The following is a 19,453-nucleotide window of genomic DNA, read 5'->3' on the forward strand; positions in this document are numbered from 1 at the left end:
GGGATTAGGACAGTCTTTTAAAAAGAAAAAAAGTATAGTGGGGTGGGACTTGCCATAACAGATTTGAGGCAGCAAAATTGTTTTCCACTTTTTCTTTTTTAAAACAATAACATTTCCATTAGGCCAAATATCAGAGATCTTACATTGTTCCTTATTTTTTATCTTGCCTGTGCATGCAGAAAACAATGAGGGGATAATTAACAAAGCGAATGGGGAATTGGATTTCACTTCTTGATCCCCACATGTATTTCCTGCCAAATTTTAGGTGCTTCCCCAAGACTAACAAACTGTCTGTCTATATTTACTTGTTTCTTCTTCTTCTTCTTCTTCTTCTCTCCCTTCCTGCTTTTCTCCAGTCTACAGGTGCTCAGGTTCAAGTGGCGGGGGACATGCTGCCCAACTCTACAGAAAGGGCAGTGACCATTTCAGGGACCCCCGATGCTATTATCCAATGTGTCAAACAGATCTGTGTGGTGATGCTGGAGGTACAGTCTGTAACAATGGGGGTAAAGTATACAGAAAAAACCAACAACTGAAAACTTGGACAATGTACCTTTCTTGTAATTCAGTTACTGTTTGGTATTGTTATGGGTTCTTGTTTGCTAAAGCATTCTGCAGATTGCATGAATGATTTCAAAAAGACTTGAAGCAAAATAACCAGTCACCTATAAAGACATCGGCCATAAAGCAAACAAAGTAGTCAGTCTAGTTTCTTGCAATGCCCCACATGCCTCTTTGTTGGATACAAAGTGGAGCTTATCATGAAGAATGTATAAAAGATGTAATGGAACACGCCAAGGGTACTTTAATTAAATAATTATAATTATAATGCTTCAGAAAACCAAAAGTAACAGAGGAGCAGGCAGAGAAATAGTAGATTAATAAGGTCATCACTGCTATTCTTCTAATTCAGGGTGGTCCAACTTTTCATACCAAGCGGGTCACAAGAGTACTTCGACATGGAACCTGCAGGCTGCACACTCCCATATCGTGACGGGGCAGAAGAGAGTGAGCCCAAAGTGTGATGCTCCCCCAGCCCTTCCCAACGGTGGATAAGTGAGGCACCAGGCTTTGGAAAGGAGGCACAAGGCTCTGGCAGGGTCCTAGAGCCCTCCTACCATCTTCCCAAAGCTGGGAAAGCACTAGCTAGGATTTGCAATGGAGCTGGACCGTGTCAAGCACATCACTTACCCGGCTTTGGGAAGGCACCACAAGGACTGCAGGAGGGGGTGTCAGATGTTGTCAAAAACTGCCCAAAAAGGCCTCAAGGGCCACATTTTGACCACCCTGTTCTAATTCATCAACTTTCCTATGATGCTTCCAACATTAGAGTTGTCCACAGTTTCTGTTTATCACCATCATATGCAGAAAACAGCTTAACTACCTAACTTTTCTCCATTAAAAACTAAGCATTTAACTTATGAGCATGTCTTATACTGACAGACCCCCTAGGAGCACTCCAGGACCTCAGGCAGGACAAGGGTTTCTCCAGACCTGCTTCCTGAAGAGCCTTTTTAAACTGAAGAGCTAGTATTAGGAATATGGGACTTTTTGCCTGCAAAGGTTGTGCTCTGGCTCTGCCATGCAACTATGGCCCCTTCCTGTGCTGCATCTCTAGTTTACCACTGGGAAGCTGTGTTGGTCATTTCTGTACAGGCCCATCCTAGCCATAGAGGCTAGTGGCGCGGAGAACCACAGCGCCGGGCACTGGAAGGGTGCCAAGTGAGTGCAGGGTTCCGGCGATCTGGCCAGGACTGCGCTCCACGAGCTGAGAGGCTGCGCCGCGTCTCTCTCCTTCTCCGAGGACTCTGCACAGCGCCCAAGCAGCTCTTGCTGGTCCTGCGGTGCGTGCGCTGGTGGCGAAGTTTGACTGAGCGGAACCCAGCGCTGGGGAAACGAGAAGGAGGTGCAGCGCGGAGTCATTGGAGGTGGCGTCCCGCTGCTGCCGCGGTCCGCTTGGCACTCCCGGGTCCTTGGAGAGGCTCTGGAGCCAAGTCTGGCCGCTCAGGGAGGCTGGGAGCATTGCAATTCCCTCATTAGCAATAAGTTTGACACATGAGCCCATGTTAAGTTCTCACTAACAGAGACATTATTGGGACTTGGAACTGCAAAAGTCACATTTGGCATTTAGTTCAGTGGCCTTGACTAAGTTTATGCATTTTTGCCTGAGCGAAGGGCCACTTAGCAGATCGCCAATAGCCAATAGCCAATAGGGCCCCACAGTAGGTGCCCCCTTGTGGGACACCTTTTAAGGGCCTACATTAAAATTCCAATGCAGTGCTATCTTAGCATAAAGCTGGCTGTGAGAAACTACTATTTTATGGAATAATAAAGTGGAAAACAGAATTAACTGCTGAAAAGTCACAGATCTACAGGAATTCTAGGCATGTATGGAACACAGGTATACCACCTAAAACTCCTGGAAATCACAATGGTCTTTACCTTACACCTTAACACACAGAAGTTAGTTCAAACAGTGGAATAGGGTTGTGAAATGTAGAATAGGCATAGATGTACATTGCAGTAGTTCTCAAATTTTGAGGTAGTGAAGGCATGCAAAGTTCCCATCTTATATTAGACAGAACGCAGGTGGACCTGCCATGGATGTGAAAGAGCTGTGAAAATGAATCAACCTGAAATAAATTCAAAGTAAAAGCTTTAGGAAATTTAATTTCTAAGAAGAGGTGTAGAAGCCAAACCTGTGAACCAGAGGTCCCTGGTTCAAATCTAACCTCAGTTTTGATTTCACTGGATGGCTTTATCTCAATATGGGTTTAAAAGTGATGATTTTGTAGGTTTGTTGGAAGGATTCCTAAGACGAGGTATGTGAGATACTTTGAACACTCTAAAGCAATATATAAATTCTAAATATTATTTTTGGTAGAACCATTTTTTCCTGTTAAGTGATTATTTAATTACTCTGTTGTCTGGAAATGGGGCCCAGTAGATTTATACCCAGCGTCGTAGATTCATGCGCAGATCATGGTTTGATCTTTATGCGTTTGGTTGCTCTCTAACATTCTTTTTACTAACATTTCAGGAAATCTGGTCTAATGTTCTCTCTCCCTCTCCTTGTCCCTTTTCCTAGTCCCCACCGAAAGGTGCCACCATTCCCTACCGCCCAAAGCCCGCCTCCACCCCTGTCATTTTTGCAGGTGGTCAGGTAAGAGCCGACCCGCTTGCGGCCTCCACTGCCAACCTCAGCCTTTTACTGCAGCACCAGCCGCTGCCCGTTAGTGCTCTCAGGTTTTCTTGTCTTTTCACTTGCATGATGTCATCCCACTCCTGTTGCGCCAAAGCACTTGGACTCAAAGCTCTTTATTGAACATAGGGTGTAGCTGCTTCATCCTCCAGAGAAGAGGCACGAAAGCCATTTAGCCCAGCTAAAGCTAATAGATAGTGGCTTCTGGTTCAAACAATACTCTCTACTGATCTCCTCCTTAAGCACAACGTTGGAAGAGAGAATGAAGCTTCCTGTTCTGTAGCTACTCTTGAGTGGGATGTTTGAATAGGGTGTATCTGACCAGTCACAAGGATGGAACAGCAGGAATGATAGTTCATTAGGAGTGGCGTAGTTAAACACTTACTGCATCTATAAACCACCCTATAACAAAAGTTACAAGGTAAAACCATGGGCATCACATTTGATTTTGTTCATTAACACCATATTCCAATGTGAGTGTCTAGTGGCTTGAGACAAGCATGTTAGGTACATGGGAAGGCATGTTTTGGCTGACATGAACAGGAGAACAAACACTGGAGGACAAGATCCTCAATAAGGATGCCTTTTAATGTGCTTTGCAAGGTGTGCTTGCATGTTACCAATGAGATGTTGGCTTTGACTTGCATAGTTGTTCATTTTGTCCTGCAATTTTTGAGCATATGCTTATTTTAAGAATTTCAGTGCTCACAAAGATTACACAGAAGTGGATTAAAGAGTTCAAAAAGCAGATTTAAAAATAAGAGAAATGACATCAAACATAAAGTATATCTCAACAGAACTCTTAATGTTTCTGTGCTAAATAGTATTGAATGGCCATGTTTGAGCAATAAATGCAAAATTGATAAGCTTCAAAAGACATTCCAAGTTCACAGGGGTCTGTTTGAAATTTTTGTCTCTTAATTATTTAACTAATTTCAGTAATATTACTCAGTTTTCTCCAGAACCATTTTACATTAGTATCTAATTGACATATTTTTTCTCATTGTGCCAGAGTCCAAAAATGGTACTCACAATGAAAAAGCAATGCAGTCGATTAAAATAAACTAATCATGTGTTTGAGTCTCCAAATCTGACATTCAACTCAGGCTGTAAATTAACGGAACCAAATAACACATTAAACTAGACTTCCTTCTGCAAAAAGCTTTCACAAGGGAGACTGATTTAAGAGATTCAGCTCACAAAAAAATGTGCCAGCTTGTTTTTCCTTGCGCTTTGAGAGGTGGGATTTAAGTTGGGCGATTAGCAAAGGATTAAGGCACTTCCCTGTGCCATGAACCCAGTCCAAATCACCACCACCACCTCTGGGCTACTTTTCGAAGAGGAAAATTATGTGGGAAGTTCCAGATACAGAATTCCAACATACTCTGCAGTTTGGCTCTATAAAAGAACCAGTTCATTTTTGTATCATAGTTGATATTTTAGCAGACACAATAAAAATCATAAGCATATGTATTTAATGGATAAGAGTCCACCAAAATCATAACCAGTGCTATTGATTGTAAGCAAAGTATGGAACCACATGATGCAAACACATAAATTCACAGCAAGACTAGAAATGATTAAATGTTTTATAAGCATATTCTTGCAAGTTGCCAAGTAGTAAAACTGGAAAATTCATGTTGTTCCTCTGTGCCTGACCACAAATTTTGCCTCTGTTCTGTGCATTCGTGCTGATTTTTTGGGAGGATAAAAATGCCACAATGGCCCCTAACACTTGTTTATCACTCTCTACCCAATATTTGATCCATGATGCCTTTTCTCTAAAATAGCAACCTGATGAAAGAGCTTTGGGTCCAGCTTATGCTTCTCAAAAGGGAGAGTAAGACAGAAGGGACACTGCCAAATCATGCTAAGAAATAAAGTGTTTGGGATCCTCACTTGTTGATCTGTTAGGAAGGCTAGGGAGGTCCAAGCAATAGCAGCCTGCTTCTTTGTCAGGGCTACCAAGACAGTTAACAGTAGAATTTAGTACAAAATAGAATAAAAACAATGCGCCAAAATATAGGATGGAAGCAAATGGGTGTTGGCATCTACTCAGCAAAGAAAAAGGAGGTGATTTTTAATTGCAGCCCCGTCTCCTAATTCTCCTAATACTTCTGCAGGACTCCTAATGGAGTGTGTGTGTGTGTGTGTGTGTGTGTGTGTGTGTGTGTGTGTTGCAGGGTGCTATGAGGAGACTAGAAATTCCCTCACCCCCTGTTCCTCTGACAGATGCCCGCAGGCACTCATAGCTCACCACAATTCAACATCTGGCAAAACAAAAGCATGGCAAAAACAAAATCCAATTCAGCTGTCACTGAATAGTGTTTGGCGCATGAGAACAGTAGCTCCTAACATAGAAAGGTAGATGCCTTTCCCCATGAGCTTCTGAGGAAATACCTTACTGCTAAATTCTCAGATCTCGCAAATTACTTTTTGGTGTCATCCAAATTTAACAGCAACCCATTTTAGAAGGCATTCTATTTTTCCTTATACAATGGTACCTCGCAAGACAAATGCCCTGCAAGACGAATTTTTCGCAAGAAGAATGCGTCTTGCGAACTGATGGTGACTCGCAAGACAAATTCATTTTGTGAAAAATTCATCTTGCGAATCGCAGTTTCCCATAGGAATGCATTGGAATTTAATTAATGTGGTTTTGCCTAGGGGCAAAAAAAAATATTCAATGCATTCCTATGAGAAACCGCGATTCGCAAGATGAATTTTTCGCAAAACGAATTGACTTGCGGAACGAATTAAATTCGTATTGCGCGGCACCACTGTGTACACAAAAATGGCATATGCATTTGGGTGTGTATAGGGGATTGATTTTTTTAGTATATCATACTTTGATCTGAAAGGGACGCAGGTGGCACTGTGGGTTAAACCACTGAGCCTAGGGCTTGCTGATCAGAAGGTTGGTGGTTCGAATCTCCGTGATGGGGTGAGCTCCCGTTGTTCAGTCCCTGCTCCTGCCAACCTAGCAGTTCAAAAGCATGTCAAAGTGCAAGTATATAAATAGGTACCACTCCGGTGGGAAGGTAAACAATGTTTCCGTATGCTGCTCTGGTTCGCCAGAAGCGGCTTAGTCATGCTGACCACATGACCCGGAAGCTGTACTCCGGCTCCCTCGACCAATAACACGAGATGAGCGCCGCAACCCCAGATTCGGTCACGACTGGGCCTAATGGTCAGGGGTCCCTTTACCTTTACTGTGATCTGAACTGCAGAACAACCAACATTGGAGCTACGGTGGTAAAAGCTGGCCTCTCCTTTCAGTCGAGCTTCTAAGAGACTTGATTTCCAAGTCAGGCTTAGGCAAACTTTGCCAGTATCACTAACAAATATTTGAGAATGCGTACATTTAATGGTGTATTAAAATGAGGGGAAATGTTTAAATTAAAAAGGAAGGAAACTAGTTGATTTGAAAGTCAATATCTGGCAGCATTTCCAAGCCAAGTCTCAAGCACTGCTCAGTTCTTTTCAGTCTCCATTTCTGACTCTAATGTGAGGATTTCCTCTTTCTCAAACTTTTACTTCTGAAATCCAGTTCCTTTTTTCCAAAGAGTTAGATATCTATTTTCCTTTGCTGTTATTACTCTTCCTTTGCAAGTGGTTGTCCATTTTTATCCCATTTATATTGGAATTGTCTTTAAATCACTTTAACTTATAATAAATGCCTTCCTAAACAATAAGCTTCTTTGGAAGAAAGGCATCTTTGTTTGTAGTTATTTATACAGTGTGTTGTTCATTTCCATTATATTCAAGAAACAGAAAAGGGTTTATTTTAGGGCAACTGCAAAAGTTGATTTAGAAATTCTTGATATAGAACAAGGCAGACTCTTAAGGTTGTATCCAGTGAAATTATTCCGTTAGCTCAGGCACTTCTGCCTGTGGATCAGGACTGCCTCTCCTGTGTGCCCTCAACCCTCTAAAGCAGATTTGGGGGAACACATGGGGAGAGAAGAGTGAGGGACGCCAACATTAGCCCTAGTGCTAATAGGATGGATTTGTTGGAGACAGCCCTCAGATTAAGAGATTAATATACACTTCTGAACCAAGAGCCTGGCTCACTCAGAAAAATTACAGCTGTGCATTTGTATTGTCTCTAGTTTAGGATCATGTAAAATACATGTGTGTAGAAAATGGGCTAATATTGCATATTTATAAACCAACTACGTGGAAGAGGAATTGTTCTTCTCCAGGATGTGAGACTGGGATTTTGCATCATCTGTGCGCAGGCTAAGGAACCGTATAGCATTACAGACTCCTTAGCAGCCGACATGTCTGATACTAGGGTATGGTCTCATGGAATTCTAGTTTAGTAGCTGTTAATGTAAATTTTAGACTGGGTGCTTTGCTTTGATGTGGCACATTTTGGTGTGTCCTCCTAGCAGCATTCATGTTTGAGCAAGCTTCAGAAGGTGAATATTTGAGATCTAAGATCATGGCTTTTGAGAGGAGCTACTGGAAAATGTTGGACATGGGGATATTTAGCCCAGCCATAAACTCATAGGGTAAGATGGGGGGGGGGGTTGCTCCTGTCTCTAACAACTAACAAGGGCAAAGTTCTTTTATATGACTTGAAGTGGGCCATTAATACAACAAGGGGGTTGTAGTCCAACTTCAAAAATTCCATTCATGCAGTAAACACAGCGTGTAACAGAAATGCACAAGAAATATTACAGCTGTTGTTGTAAACTACTTGCAAACTACATGGCCAAGCTACGTTGTTCACAAGAATGTATGGCAGCCTGCAAGGAATGAAGTAACCCTAATATTGCCAAACCAGGGGATAATCATTGTGCAACTGAAAGGCCACACTACACTACAAGCTTGGGGGCTTCTCCAGCTTGGTGGGTCAGAAGTTCTGTTAGACAGGACTAGGCACAGGGCACTGCTCAGAACTCGTGCTCCTCTTGATCCATTCTGAAGTGATCTTAGCAATGCGAATTTTTTATTTTGGGTAGGAGTAAATGTGGGGGGGGGGATGATTGAGGTCACAGCCATTAGTTCTGCCCCAATACTTCTTGCATTCAAGGTATCATTTGCACAGAAGCCTCTGCATGTACACCTGAATGTGTGTACGCTTTCTACATGTGAACCCTGGAAAAAATAAGGGCATGGACCACCTGCAATAGAAACTCTGAAGGACCTATGGGTAGAGAGTGATAAATAATCATAATAATAATTATTATTAGTCATTTCTACCCAGAATAAATACTTGAACAGGGTGTCAATTCACAGAAGCAGTTCCTCTGATGATCTGCTGTGTCTTATCATTGGTGACTTGAGGTGGTAATATTGGATAGACCTCTATGAAGGAAGAGATGAAATATGCACTGATTCTGTGCAATGTAATTGTCACACCAAACAGCAGGTTTTGAGGCAGGATGTCTTAGGCTTAATTCAGCAGCAGATATGGGGGTTAGGAGTGGATTAGAGACAAAAAAGAGAGAGGTAGTCAAGATGTCAGCAAGTGATTTTTCTTATTATGCAATGGTCACTGGAACAGGTTGAGATGCCAAATGATATCAGCATGTGTGTCAAACTCTCAATTAATTGTTCCGTCTCCTTAACCACAGCTTAATCTTTGTCCCTGGTACACATTTGGTCTGAGTACACCAGTTCCACAGATATTAAATCCCAGTTCTGCATTTCTAAAGAAGGCTGGATTTGACATTCCATATTGAACGCTAGTGGAAGTTTTAAATTTTATGACATTATTTGATAATGAAGGCTCAAGAGCCCTTACAGTGGGCAATTTGCTCTCAGTTCTATTAAATGTTTCATTAGGTACATACATTTTGTCACTCTATATATGACAGTGTATTTGATATGAATGTCTAAATCTGCCTAGAACAGATGAGCTTACAATTGCCATAGGGATGAGAGAAAATTATAAAACCAATTAGTTCCCTCCAACTGTGGTGTAAGTAGTCATTAGACGCTACTGGCAAATTCTTACACTGTGTGTTGTTTCTCTCTTGCAGGCCTATGCAATTCAGGGACAATACGCTATTCCACACCCAGATGTGAGTTTTACCTTCATTGTTTGTATGAGAAGTTTGCTTTCTTATGTCATCTGCATGCTACTGCCAAATGCAACAAATATTAATATTAGAAATTAATATTAATACAACTTTTCTCAAAGTAAATGGCCGTGTGTAGTATTGGTATTAGCCTTTAACCTATTAGCACTCAACTATACTTCTGCTGAGGACTTGGCCTGTTGTTAAATTATTGAAATTATTCTGTGCTATCCCTTTGCTACATTGTGCGTGTGTAAGTGTGTGTACAACACCCGAACACACATACACACACACAAATATGCATTTTGTGCCTCAAATATTGGCCATTGAAAACCTTTCCCTCTGCTTCTCCTCCCTCATAAATTGCCCATAAACAGATCCACCATTCTAAGTTATACATTTGCTTATTTGATAATATAGAGAATATACCCAGAATTGTTAAACATGTGCTTCTCTCAGACTTCACTTCCTGAGTGATTCTACAATCTGTCATTGTAGATATCCTCAGTCATAATGGAAAATATTTCTGAATACCTGATGATGCTGAAACCCTTCCTCCCAAACCTCTAGGGGAAAGAAATAATGTTTAAAGTTGGTCATTTTTATTCATGTTCTGGCACCCTGTCCATGGAGGAAAGTGAACAGATGTACTTATATAGTTAGCAAAGGTTTGATTTGTTTCTTAGGCATCATCATCTCTGAAAAGAAATATAAGCCACACCTAGACATAATCTTCTAATGTTATTTGGAAATGTTTCTTTGGTGAGGTTAGAGATTGGCGGAGAGAATAAATTTGTATTGGGGCGGCACCATTCCAGCCTAGAGGAAGGAGCTCAGTTTTACTTCCTCTTAAACAACCCTTGTGTTTAGCATTACATGAAGAAGCATTCCAGCTTTGCCTTTTTCTGGAAATGAGAAGGCATCTTCACCTGTTATCTGAAGTGGTATAACCAGGTCTGAGCCAAAACATCTAAATGGACCATATAATATTCTGAGATTTTTTTAAATTTCCTTTTGGGGGGGCTTACTCCCAATGATAGAAAATTTCAGGCAGAGGGGAGACTAAACAGTGGAAAACCTCTCCCACTTCTCCACCCACATAGGGTAAAGGTACCCCTGACCATAAGGTCCAGTCATGAACGACTCTGGGGTTGCGGCGCTCATCTCGCTCCATAGGCCGAGGGAGCCGGCGTTTGTCCGCAGACAGCTTCCGGGTCATGTGGCCAGCATGACTAAGTCGCTTGTGGCGAACCAGAGCAGCATACAGAAATGCCGTTTACCTTCCTGCCAGAGCAGTACTTATTTATCTACTTGCACTTTGATGTGCTTTTGAACTGCTAGGTTGGCAGGAGCTGGGACCGAACAACAGGAGCTCAGCCCATCGCGGGGATTCGAACCGCCAACCTTCTGATTGGCAAGCCCTAGGCTCTGTGGTTTAGTGTGGTGGGGAAATTTGCTTGCAACAGTCAATCCAACCCGATATTATTATTATGAATATTGTTGAAAGTAGCCATGGCCTCCACCCCTTCCAGTCTCACACCTTTAGCTCATTGCACACTTAATCTAGCAATAGGAACAAACTATAGAGTTTCATTCAACATTAAATGAAACCAAAGTGGGTTTTCATGGAAGGGAGGGCAAAATCTGAGAATTTCCGTTTAGTCACCAACCCCAACTGTTGAATGGTGCAAAATGGTGAAATGTCTAGAAATGTCTACCACAGCCTTACAGCCCAGGGGCAACCCAGACTCAGGCCTAGAGAGAACACGGCCTCTGAAGTTTTGCATTGGTCTGAGGATACGTGTTTGCAGTGGCAGCAGCAGGAGCAGGAGGAAGTTATTTTGGACTCTTTTCTTTTTGCATTCAGTTGGGTTGTATGGCTCACAGTGCCGTGTCTTCTGTCAGGTAAGCCAAGGGACAGGAAATTTTCTAGAAAGGAACAGAAGATAAGGAACATACCACTGTTCCCAGTGTATAGCAGGGGCATGAATATTGTGAACAGGAATCTTCACCACACCAAATACATCTCTAATCAGAAATGGTACAGAAAACACCAAAAATTAGAAACACTTTTCAGATGATGAAAAGTTAACTCTTTAGGTTAGAAAGTTGGAGGCTCGCACCCTACAGAGTGGCTGGGGAAACCAAGCCAAATGGGTGGTGTCACAGTGGCCGGAGTGGGCTACTTCAGAGTGACGACTCTACACAGCTCTGCATTTTATCTTTTTATTGGCCCTGCGTATTTACAGTGCTAAAGGCAGTGCTATTTACAGAGACACATCTTATCCGCTTGAGTCAGAACCTCCGAATGGGGTTTGGCGCGTTTTTCTCCAACATAACAACTTGGGGAGACCCATCCTCTTCCCCCTACGTTTTCTGCGCAATTCCGGAGTTGGGGGGACAGGTCTGCCCCCCTTGCTTCCCCCTTCCTGTCCCACCTGGGACGCTGGCTCCGCTACCCTGTCTGAGCCTCGGACCCCACTTCCTGCTTCCCCACTTGAGACGGAACTCTCCCTGCTTTCCCCTGCGCTCGGGGATGGGCTGGAACTCAGGAGGGGAGGGACTTCGCGATATCCCCTGTCCCTCACAGGTGGGGTATAAATAATAATAATTATTATTATTATTATCATTATTAATCCTATGTGGCTATAGTTGGGTCTATTGACTTGTTGTGAAGCGGACCTTGTTGAGAGGACCTGGAGTGTCTGTTAGACAAGGCATTGGGGAACAAGGCTGGCACTGCTGTTTGCTTTCATCCCAAGCCGCCCTCTCATCCTCAGACAGGAAATGTACAAGTCCTCTTCTAGCTACAACATAAAATATTCCAGTTAAGCTACTAACCAAAGGGGAACTTCATAATAATAGATTTGCACAGCACCCAGAAAGCCACCATTACACTGCTTGCTTCATTAAGTCAAGTGGTTGAAATGGCAGGGCATTATGTGAAGGGGGAAATCCTGCTACATTTTTAAAAAAGACATCTTTAGTGGTCCTGTAATAGATATGCATAAGAAGGCAGCTCCTAACATCTAAAAGTCAGAAATGGCAAGAGCAGAGGGACGATGGCAAGGGATGTCACAGGCATTAGTCAAAAGGTACTTGTGACATTTGTACAATTTTTTAAAAAATGATCAGAGCTTTGGAAAGTATCACATTTTCCTAGAAACAAAATATTGCAGTTTGAAAGCTGAAAAGTCAGATATCTCTACAAGACAAACATTACTCCCAGGGAAAACATCTCTATCTTACGCAACTGATGAATGACAACTTGTGCACTCAATGCACACAAAAAAATTAGTAATTTAGGTTGCCATAGGCTAGCACAGCAGAGAAAATTAGACTCACCTAATTCCCATTTCAGGAGGGCTTAAGATAGAACTTGTATTTCTGCAGATTGCTTCTCTGGCAGTCCTTTTTCTGAATACTGTACTTGTGCATATATTTATATGATTGTATTTGACTAGAAAGGGGCAAGGTTCTCATGCTGCACCAGGACAATTTCAACTAACTATTGAGGAAAATCCCAATGCTTTTTCCTGCTATGTAATTCTTTGTTCTGCTGAACTTTGTAGGCCAGGCCAGCCATAAATAAAGATTCTCCCTGCACATTGCGATGACCCCAAGTGAACCCAAGAATCACACCCTTGCCATTTTCATTCATTCTTGCTGGAATGTTTAGATTCTTGAGCAGTTTTTATTCATCTGTCTATGGTGTGGTTAAATAAATATCAATGCATTTTGGGGGGGGGGCTTATACATTTATGTTAGAAAACACATTTGCCAAAAGGTTCTATGAATGATTACCTTTTTCTGTTTTGTGAGCATTGCATACATTTATTTCCTAATCTTCTATTAACAGTGTTCAACTTAACCATTTTTTTCCAGTGAAGGTTTACTTTATAGCCCCAAGGTTCTAAAATAGCCTAGTGTGTTATATCAATTACTTGGTTTATCACAGAAGCATCAATATAATGAGATTTTGCACTGAGATTTTATACACCAACCCTTATTTCAAAATTGTTTTGCATTCGAATTACCAACTGATTAAAGGAGTTTAGCTGATTGCCGTTATCTAGTGTTTTTTAAAAAATCTGTCTTATAACTGTTCTTCTTGTGGAAGGAGCCTCTCCCCCCCCCCTGCAATTTTGGAGGAGGGTCCATCTTCCCCCTCAGGCCTTATGCTATAGCTGCTCCATTCCTCTCTACTCTTGGTGGAACATTTTCAAGGGGCTGTTAAGGGAAGTTCAGTTTTCACCATATTTAATTCTGGATTGAACCCCTTATGTTAAAAGGTATTTTGGATTTACAAATGAATGACCCTATTTTCTTTCAAAATTATTTCCACTGCACTGAATAAAAGCCACACCTGGTAAAGTGGCTAGAAAATGTAGATGAATGTGCCACCCGGTGGGTTGAGCAAGACAAAGAAATTACACTGATCAGGAAATGCTATGTCTCTCCTAGGAGACAGAAAGAAGACTTTCAAAGGAAACCCTCTCTATAGCGTTGAAATCTCTATAATTTCCCTTTTCATATATTCACACAGACCTTTTTATTAAATCTACTGTTCTTACTACCAGAATTAGTGTGGCTGCATGAGGTGTAGGATAAGCCTAAATGAAGAAAGGTAGCGGAAATGGACAAGAAATCAAACTGTTATGAGCAGAAACCATGCAAACTGGACAAGGATGGTGCAACAGGAAAAATGGTTCACTGCCTCCTTTCAGTATAACTGTGTGGGAATCATGCTGCCTCTGACCTTAGGAACATCGATAATTTGCTCTGAAAGATGCATTTCTTACGGGTAAATTTCAATACATGCCAGACTTTTGAGGGTGATACTTGCTTTGAGTTTCATTTGAAAAGTATTATTAGTAACTTTAGGTTCTGATTTCTATCTGTGAGCTTCTTTAAAAGTGGAGATAATTTGCATGCCATTTTCTTCTGGTGTTTCGCTTGCCAACTCTGACAATGGATTGAAAGCTCTCTTTTACAAACTCCCCTTTACCTTCCTACCTGTCTTCTTGAATAGCCTCCCAGGTGTTCTGCCTTCAATGCTCCACCCTGACTATTACCAAACCAATGTCAGACTTCCCTGCACCCCTTCCCTCCATTATGCTGCAGGAGCAAGAGGTTTCCAGTCATTTTTGCCCAGAATTGAAATTATAAGCTCCCCATGCCTTGCATTCCAGGGGGCTGGCCTGACTGGCTTGGCTGATTGGTTGCTCCTATGCCATCTAAAGCAGGGGTGCCAATGGGGTGCCCTTCAGATGTTGCTGGACTGCATCCCTGAGCACTGGCCGGGTTGGCTGGGGCTGATGGGAGTTGGGAGTCCAACAAGACCTGGAGTGCACCACATTGCCTACCCCTGAGGAATTGTATTACTCCCCGAGCCTGCACAGCAAAATTTTGAAAGTGGACGTGCTTTGCCATTATTTTCCTTCTTGGGTATTAGCAGAGATCCCCCACAAGATGCATTCCTCTTTATGAGCGCTTTATTAAGGGGCTCTTAGAAGTCTCTGTGCACAACAAGGGATGAACGGGGTCTGAAATACATACCTATTTTGGCCAAACACACACACATTGGACTTTTCCCCTGGCCTACATACTTCTGAAACCTGCATTCCTGCTTTGGTTCCTAGAACACTTCCTGCCTTGGGCACCAATTCCCAGCGCCAGTTCAGGAGCAGAGTTAGTCCCTCTGCTAAGGTGCCCAATGTGCTGCTGGAAGTGCTTTATGTGATGCACTCTTGGTGGTCCAGATTTTTCTCAGTTTTGTTCCAGAAGATGCAAGGCAGAATTTTATTTAGTTGTTTTAGCTACAGGGATAGAAACACCAAAACTAGGCTGCTGTATTTCAGACCCTGATCGAGCACAACTGCCACAGATTTGGGCATTACTGTATTTACCCAGGCCAAGTCCTTCTGTTAAAGCTGTGTTTGCCATGTTTCCACATGGCTTCCTGGTTTTTTTTCCTCCTTTTAATTATAATTTTGTTCTTAGTTTTTGGTGTGACTTGTATTCTATAACAATAACCTTCTTAGTTCTAATGTCCCTCCTACCCCTCAGCAGTTGACCAAGCTCCACCAGTTGGCTATGCAGCAAACCCCCTTTACTCCCCTTGGACAGACCACCCCTGCTTTCCCTGGTACGTACCCAAATACCCTTTACAGATTTCCTTCTCTTCTTACCTATGCAGTTTCTCTTTCTTTCTAAGCTCAATTTGTTTAATGGTTTTTTTTATTTAAAAAAATAGGATCTGTAACCAAAGTTGCAAGTATCAGTTTGAGATATGTTAAAGCACTAGAATAATAATCCAGTTTTTCTTCATTGTGGGTATGAGTTCAATCCATTCATGGACATTTTTATCTACCTTGCTCTTTACCTTGCTAAGAAATAGACAGGCTATGCGTGCTACGTCTGCAAGCCACCTGCTAATTTTGTCTGCTGCAAGACATCCATGTGGCCAACAGCACTTTGTTTATGGGGGCATCGAAAGTTGAGAGGATGCAAATTCCTCCTGATTCTCTGTCATGGTTTTGGTCACTGGTCACTGTTTCATTCATGTATTCAAAGACATGAATTCATTGTTAATTAATGTTTAGCAGGTGAAGCTCATGCTTTCATGAGAAATACTGAGAGGGAGCCGTTACTCTAGTGGATAAACCCTTTATTCAAAGCATGGCGAAGACTGTAAGGGCTTCTGACAGAAAATTAGTAGGTGCTATTGTGCCTCACAAATGTTAGTAAATTATTAAGTAAAGTGAAATCATTTCAACGGAACACTCAATTAGTAGATACTACATTCCATGTGTTACGTGTATCTATTTAATATATCTTCATTTCATTTGGGCAATCACAAAATGTGTGCTCTGCCATTTTGTTCATCATATTTTGAGCTTCCTAGATGAAGTGACATTGCTTATCTCCTTGAAGGCAAAAAAACATTAAATCTGTTTCTTCTTTGCTCTTCAGGAGAAAAGCTGCCCTTACATTCCTCCGAAGAAGCTCAAAATCTGATGGGCCAATCATCAGGTAAAACAAAGGCTATAGGCAAATACACAGGGTACTATTTGCATTTATAAATATTTTTTCAATTGGATTCTACCATTTTTGTAGCCACTTACAAATTGACTGCTCAAGTTATGCTGACATAGTTTGACTCTCAGTGGCATTAATATGTTAGTATAACACAATATGAACTGCTTAAGCTATAATTGTATACAGTGAATCCCCCCCCCTTTTTTTTTAGAATAACACTGGGATAAAATGAAATTGCAGAACTGAAATGTCTCCTCTTTTACAGAATAATTGCTCTGTATAAGAACAGTATTTTGGCTCCTCCTGCTTTTTGTTTTCAGTCAACCTGTGAAACTGGCCAGGATCCAAAACTCATGCAACTAGTTCTGTGTACCTTAGTGTGCTTTGGGCTTTTATACATTGAACAGCAACCCTCCACTTGACACGTTGCTTTCAGACCTGATACAATAGTAGTAGTAATAACAACAACAACAACAATGGTGATGGTGATATTTATACCCTGCCCATCTGGCTGGATTTCCCCAGCCACTCTGGGTGGCTTCTAACAAAATATTAAAATACAATAATTAATCAAATATTAAAAGCTTCCCTAAAGAGGGCTGCCTTCAGATGTCTTCTAAAAGTCTGACAGTTGTTTATTTCTTTGACATCTGATGGGAGGGCGTTCCACAGGGCGGGTGCCCCTCTGGCTGGTTCCCTGTAACTTCACTTCTCACAATAAGGGAAATGCCAGAAGGCCCTCGGAGCTGGACCTCAATGTCCGGGCAGAACGATGGGGGTGGAGATCCTCCTTCAGGTAAACTGGACCAAGGCCATTTAGGGCTTTAAAGGTCAGCATCAACACTTTGAATTGTACTCGGAAACATACTGGGAGCCAATGTAGGTCTTTCAAGACCGGTGTTATATGGTCTTGGCGGCCACTCCCAGTCACCAGTCTAGCTGCCGCATTCTGGATTAATTGTAGTTTCTGGATCACCTTCAAAGGCAGCCCCACATAGAGCGCATTGCAGTAGTCCAAGCGGGAGATAACTAGAGCATGCACCAATCTGGCAAGACAGTCCACGGGCAGGTAGGGTCTTAGCCTACGTACCAGATGGAGCTGGTAGAAAGCTGCCCTGGACACAGAATTGACCTGCGCCTCCATAGACAGCTGTGAATCCTTCAGAGGCACAGTTACCCCATTCAGGACCAGGACCACACCTCCTGTCCCCCCAAAACAGTACTTCTGTCTTGTCAGGATTCAATCTCAATCTGTTAGCCGCCATCCATCCTCCAACCGCCTCCAAGCACTCACACAGGACCTTCACCACCTTCACTGGTTCCGATTTAAAAGAGAGGTAGACCTGGGTATCATCCGCATATTGATGAACACCCAGCCCAAACCCCCTGATGATTTCTCCCAGCAGCTTCATGTAGATGTTAAAAAGCATGGGGGAGAGGACAGAACCCTGAGGCACCCCACAAGTGAGAGCCCAGGGGTCTGAACACTCATCCCCTATCACCACTTTCTGAACACGGCCCAGGAGGAAGGAGCGGAACCACTGTATGACAGTGCCCTCAGCTCCCAGCCCCTCTAGACAGTCCAAAAGGATGTCATGGTTGATGGTGTCAAAGGCCACTGAGAGGTCCAGCAGAACTAGGAAACAGCTCTCACCTTTGTCCCTAGCCCGCCAGAGATCATCGACCAGTGCGACCAAGGCAGTTTCAGTCCCATGATGAGGCCTGAATCCTGACTGGAAGGGATCCAAATGGTCCGCTTCTTCCAGGCGTGCCTGGAGTTGTTCGGCAACCACCCACTCAATCACCTTGCCCAAGAATGAAAGATTTGAGACAGGGTGATAGTTGGCCATATTGGCCAGGTCTAAAGTTTTTTCTTTTTAAGAAGTGGTTTAATAACCACCTCTTTCAGCAGGTCTGAGAAGGCTCCCTCACAGAGAGAAGCATTCACCAACCTGCGGAGCCCATCGCCCAGCCTTTCCCGGCTAGCTTTTATAAGCCAGGATGGGCAAGGATCAAGGAGACAGGTGGTTGTTTTCACTTGTCCAAGCAGCCTGTCCACATCCTCAGAGGTAACAGATTGGAATTGATCTTATACAACTTGACTAGACAGGACTCTAGCACTCTCCCACCCCGGCCCTGCTCTCATGGTGGCGTCTACCTCCTTCCGAATCTGAGCAACTTTATCTGCAAAAAAACTTTGCAAAATCATTGCAGCAGATCTTGGGGCCGGTGCAGGTGGTTCCATTAAATTGCAAACCACCTGAAACAGTCTCCTGTTGCTGTTTTCTGCAGATGCAATAGAGGCAGTGAAGAAGGTCGTCTTCACTGTCGCTATCGCCACTTGGTAGGCTTGACCCGTGTCCAGTCAGATTCAGAATGAGTTGTCCGTCACCGGCGCTCTAGCCATCTCAGCTTTTGTTTCATCACCCTCAGCTCCGGGGGAAACCACGGGGCTGTCCAGGCTCCATGCAATCGGAGAGGGCGCTTCGTAGCAAGGCAGTCAATAGCCCTGGTTAGAATCATAGAATCATAGAGTTGGAAGAGACCACAAGGGCCGTCCAGTCCAACCCCCTGCCAAGCAGGAAACACCATCAAAGCATTCCTGACAGATGGCTGTCAAGCCTCCGCTTAAAGACCTCCAAAGATGGAGACTCCACCACACTCTTTGGCAGCAAATTCCAGCAAGCCACCAGGGAATCAGCTGAAAGGCCATCAACATGGGATAAAGCATCCCCTACCACTCTCTGGAAACCATTTGGATCCATTAAGTGGCAGGGGTGGGCGGACCACCCGAATCGGTCCCACCTCCCTGCAGAGGGCAGAAGTCCAGTTGCACCAGGAAGTGATCTGACCATGGCACTTCTTTTGTTTCGCGTTTACTTAGTGTCAGATCACCCACATCCATAGAGGTGAACACCAGGTCCAAGGCATGTCCGCAGCTATGAGTTGGGCCAGACTTATTCAGGGACAGCCCCATGGAGGCCATGCTTTCAACAAAGTCCCGAGCAGCCCCTTGTATAAAGAGTGAATCATTATGACTGAGGTGGTCAGGAACATGTTTCCATTCTTCAAGTCATTGGGTTGGATACTAAGAACTTTGAGTGAAAGGAAAACATTGGCTAGCCTTGTTATGCAAATTCTTGCTCAAAAGACCAAAAATTCACAGCAGGCTGTATAG

At 43.0% G+C, this 19,453-nt stretch overlaps 1 protein-coding gene across 1 annotated transcript in view; it reads left to right on the forward strand.

Annotated features, from left to right (window-relative positions):
• The window catches only part of PCBP3 (poly(rC) binding protein 3), a 52,190-nt gene that overhangs the window by 21,274 nt on the left and 11,463 nt on the right, over window positions 1–19,453 (forward strand). The window contains exons 7-11 of the mRNA XM_060282442.1: window positions 357–485; window positions 3,089–3,163; window positions 9,196–9,237; window positions 15,304–15,382; window positions 16,210–16,269. Of these exons, the coding sequence (XP_060138425.1) occupies window positions 357–485; window positions 3,089–3,163; window positions 9,196–9,237; window positions 15,304–15,382; window positions 16,210–16,269 (385 nt within the window). The remainder of the gene's footprint in view (window positions 1–356; window positions 486–3,088; window positions 3,164–9,195; window positions 9,238–15,303; window positions 15,383–16,209; window positions 16,270–19,453) is intronic.

Source organism: Zootoca vivipara, chromosome 1 (genome assembly GCF_963506605.1).
Source record: "Zootoca vivipara chromosome 1, rZooViv1.1, whole genome shotgun sequence".
In the NCBI taxonomy this organism is placed as follows: domain Eukaryota; kingdom Metazoa; phylum Chordata; class Lepidosauria; order Squamata; family Lacertidae; genus Zootoca; species Zootoca vivipara.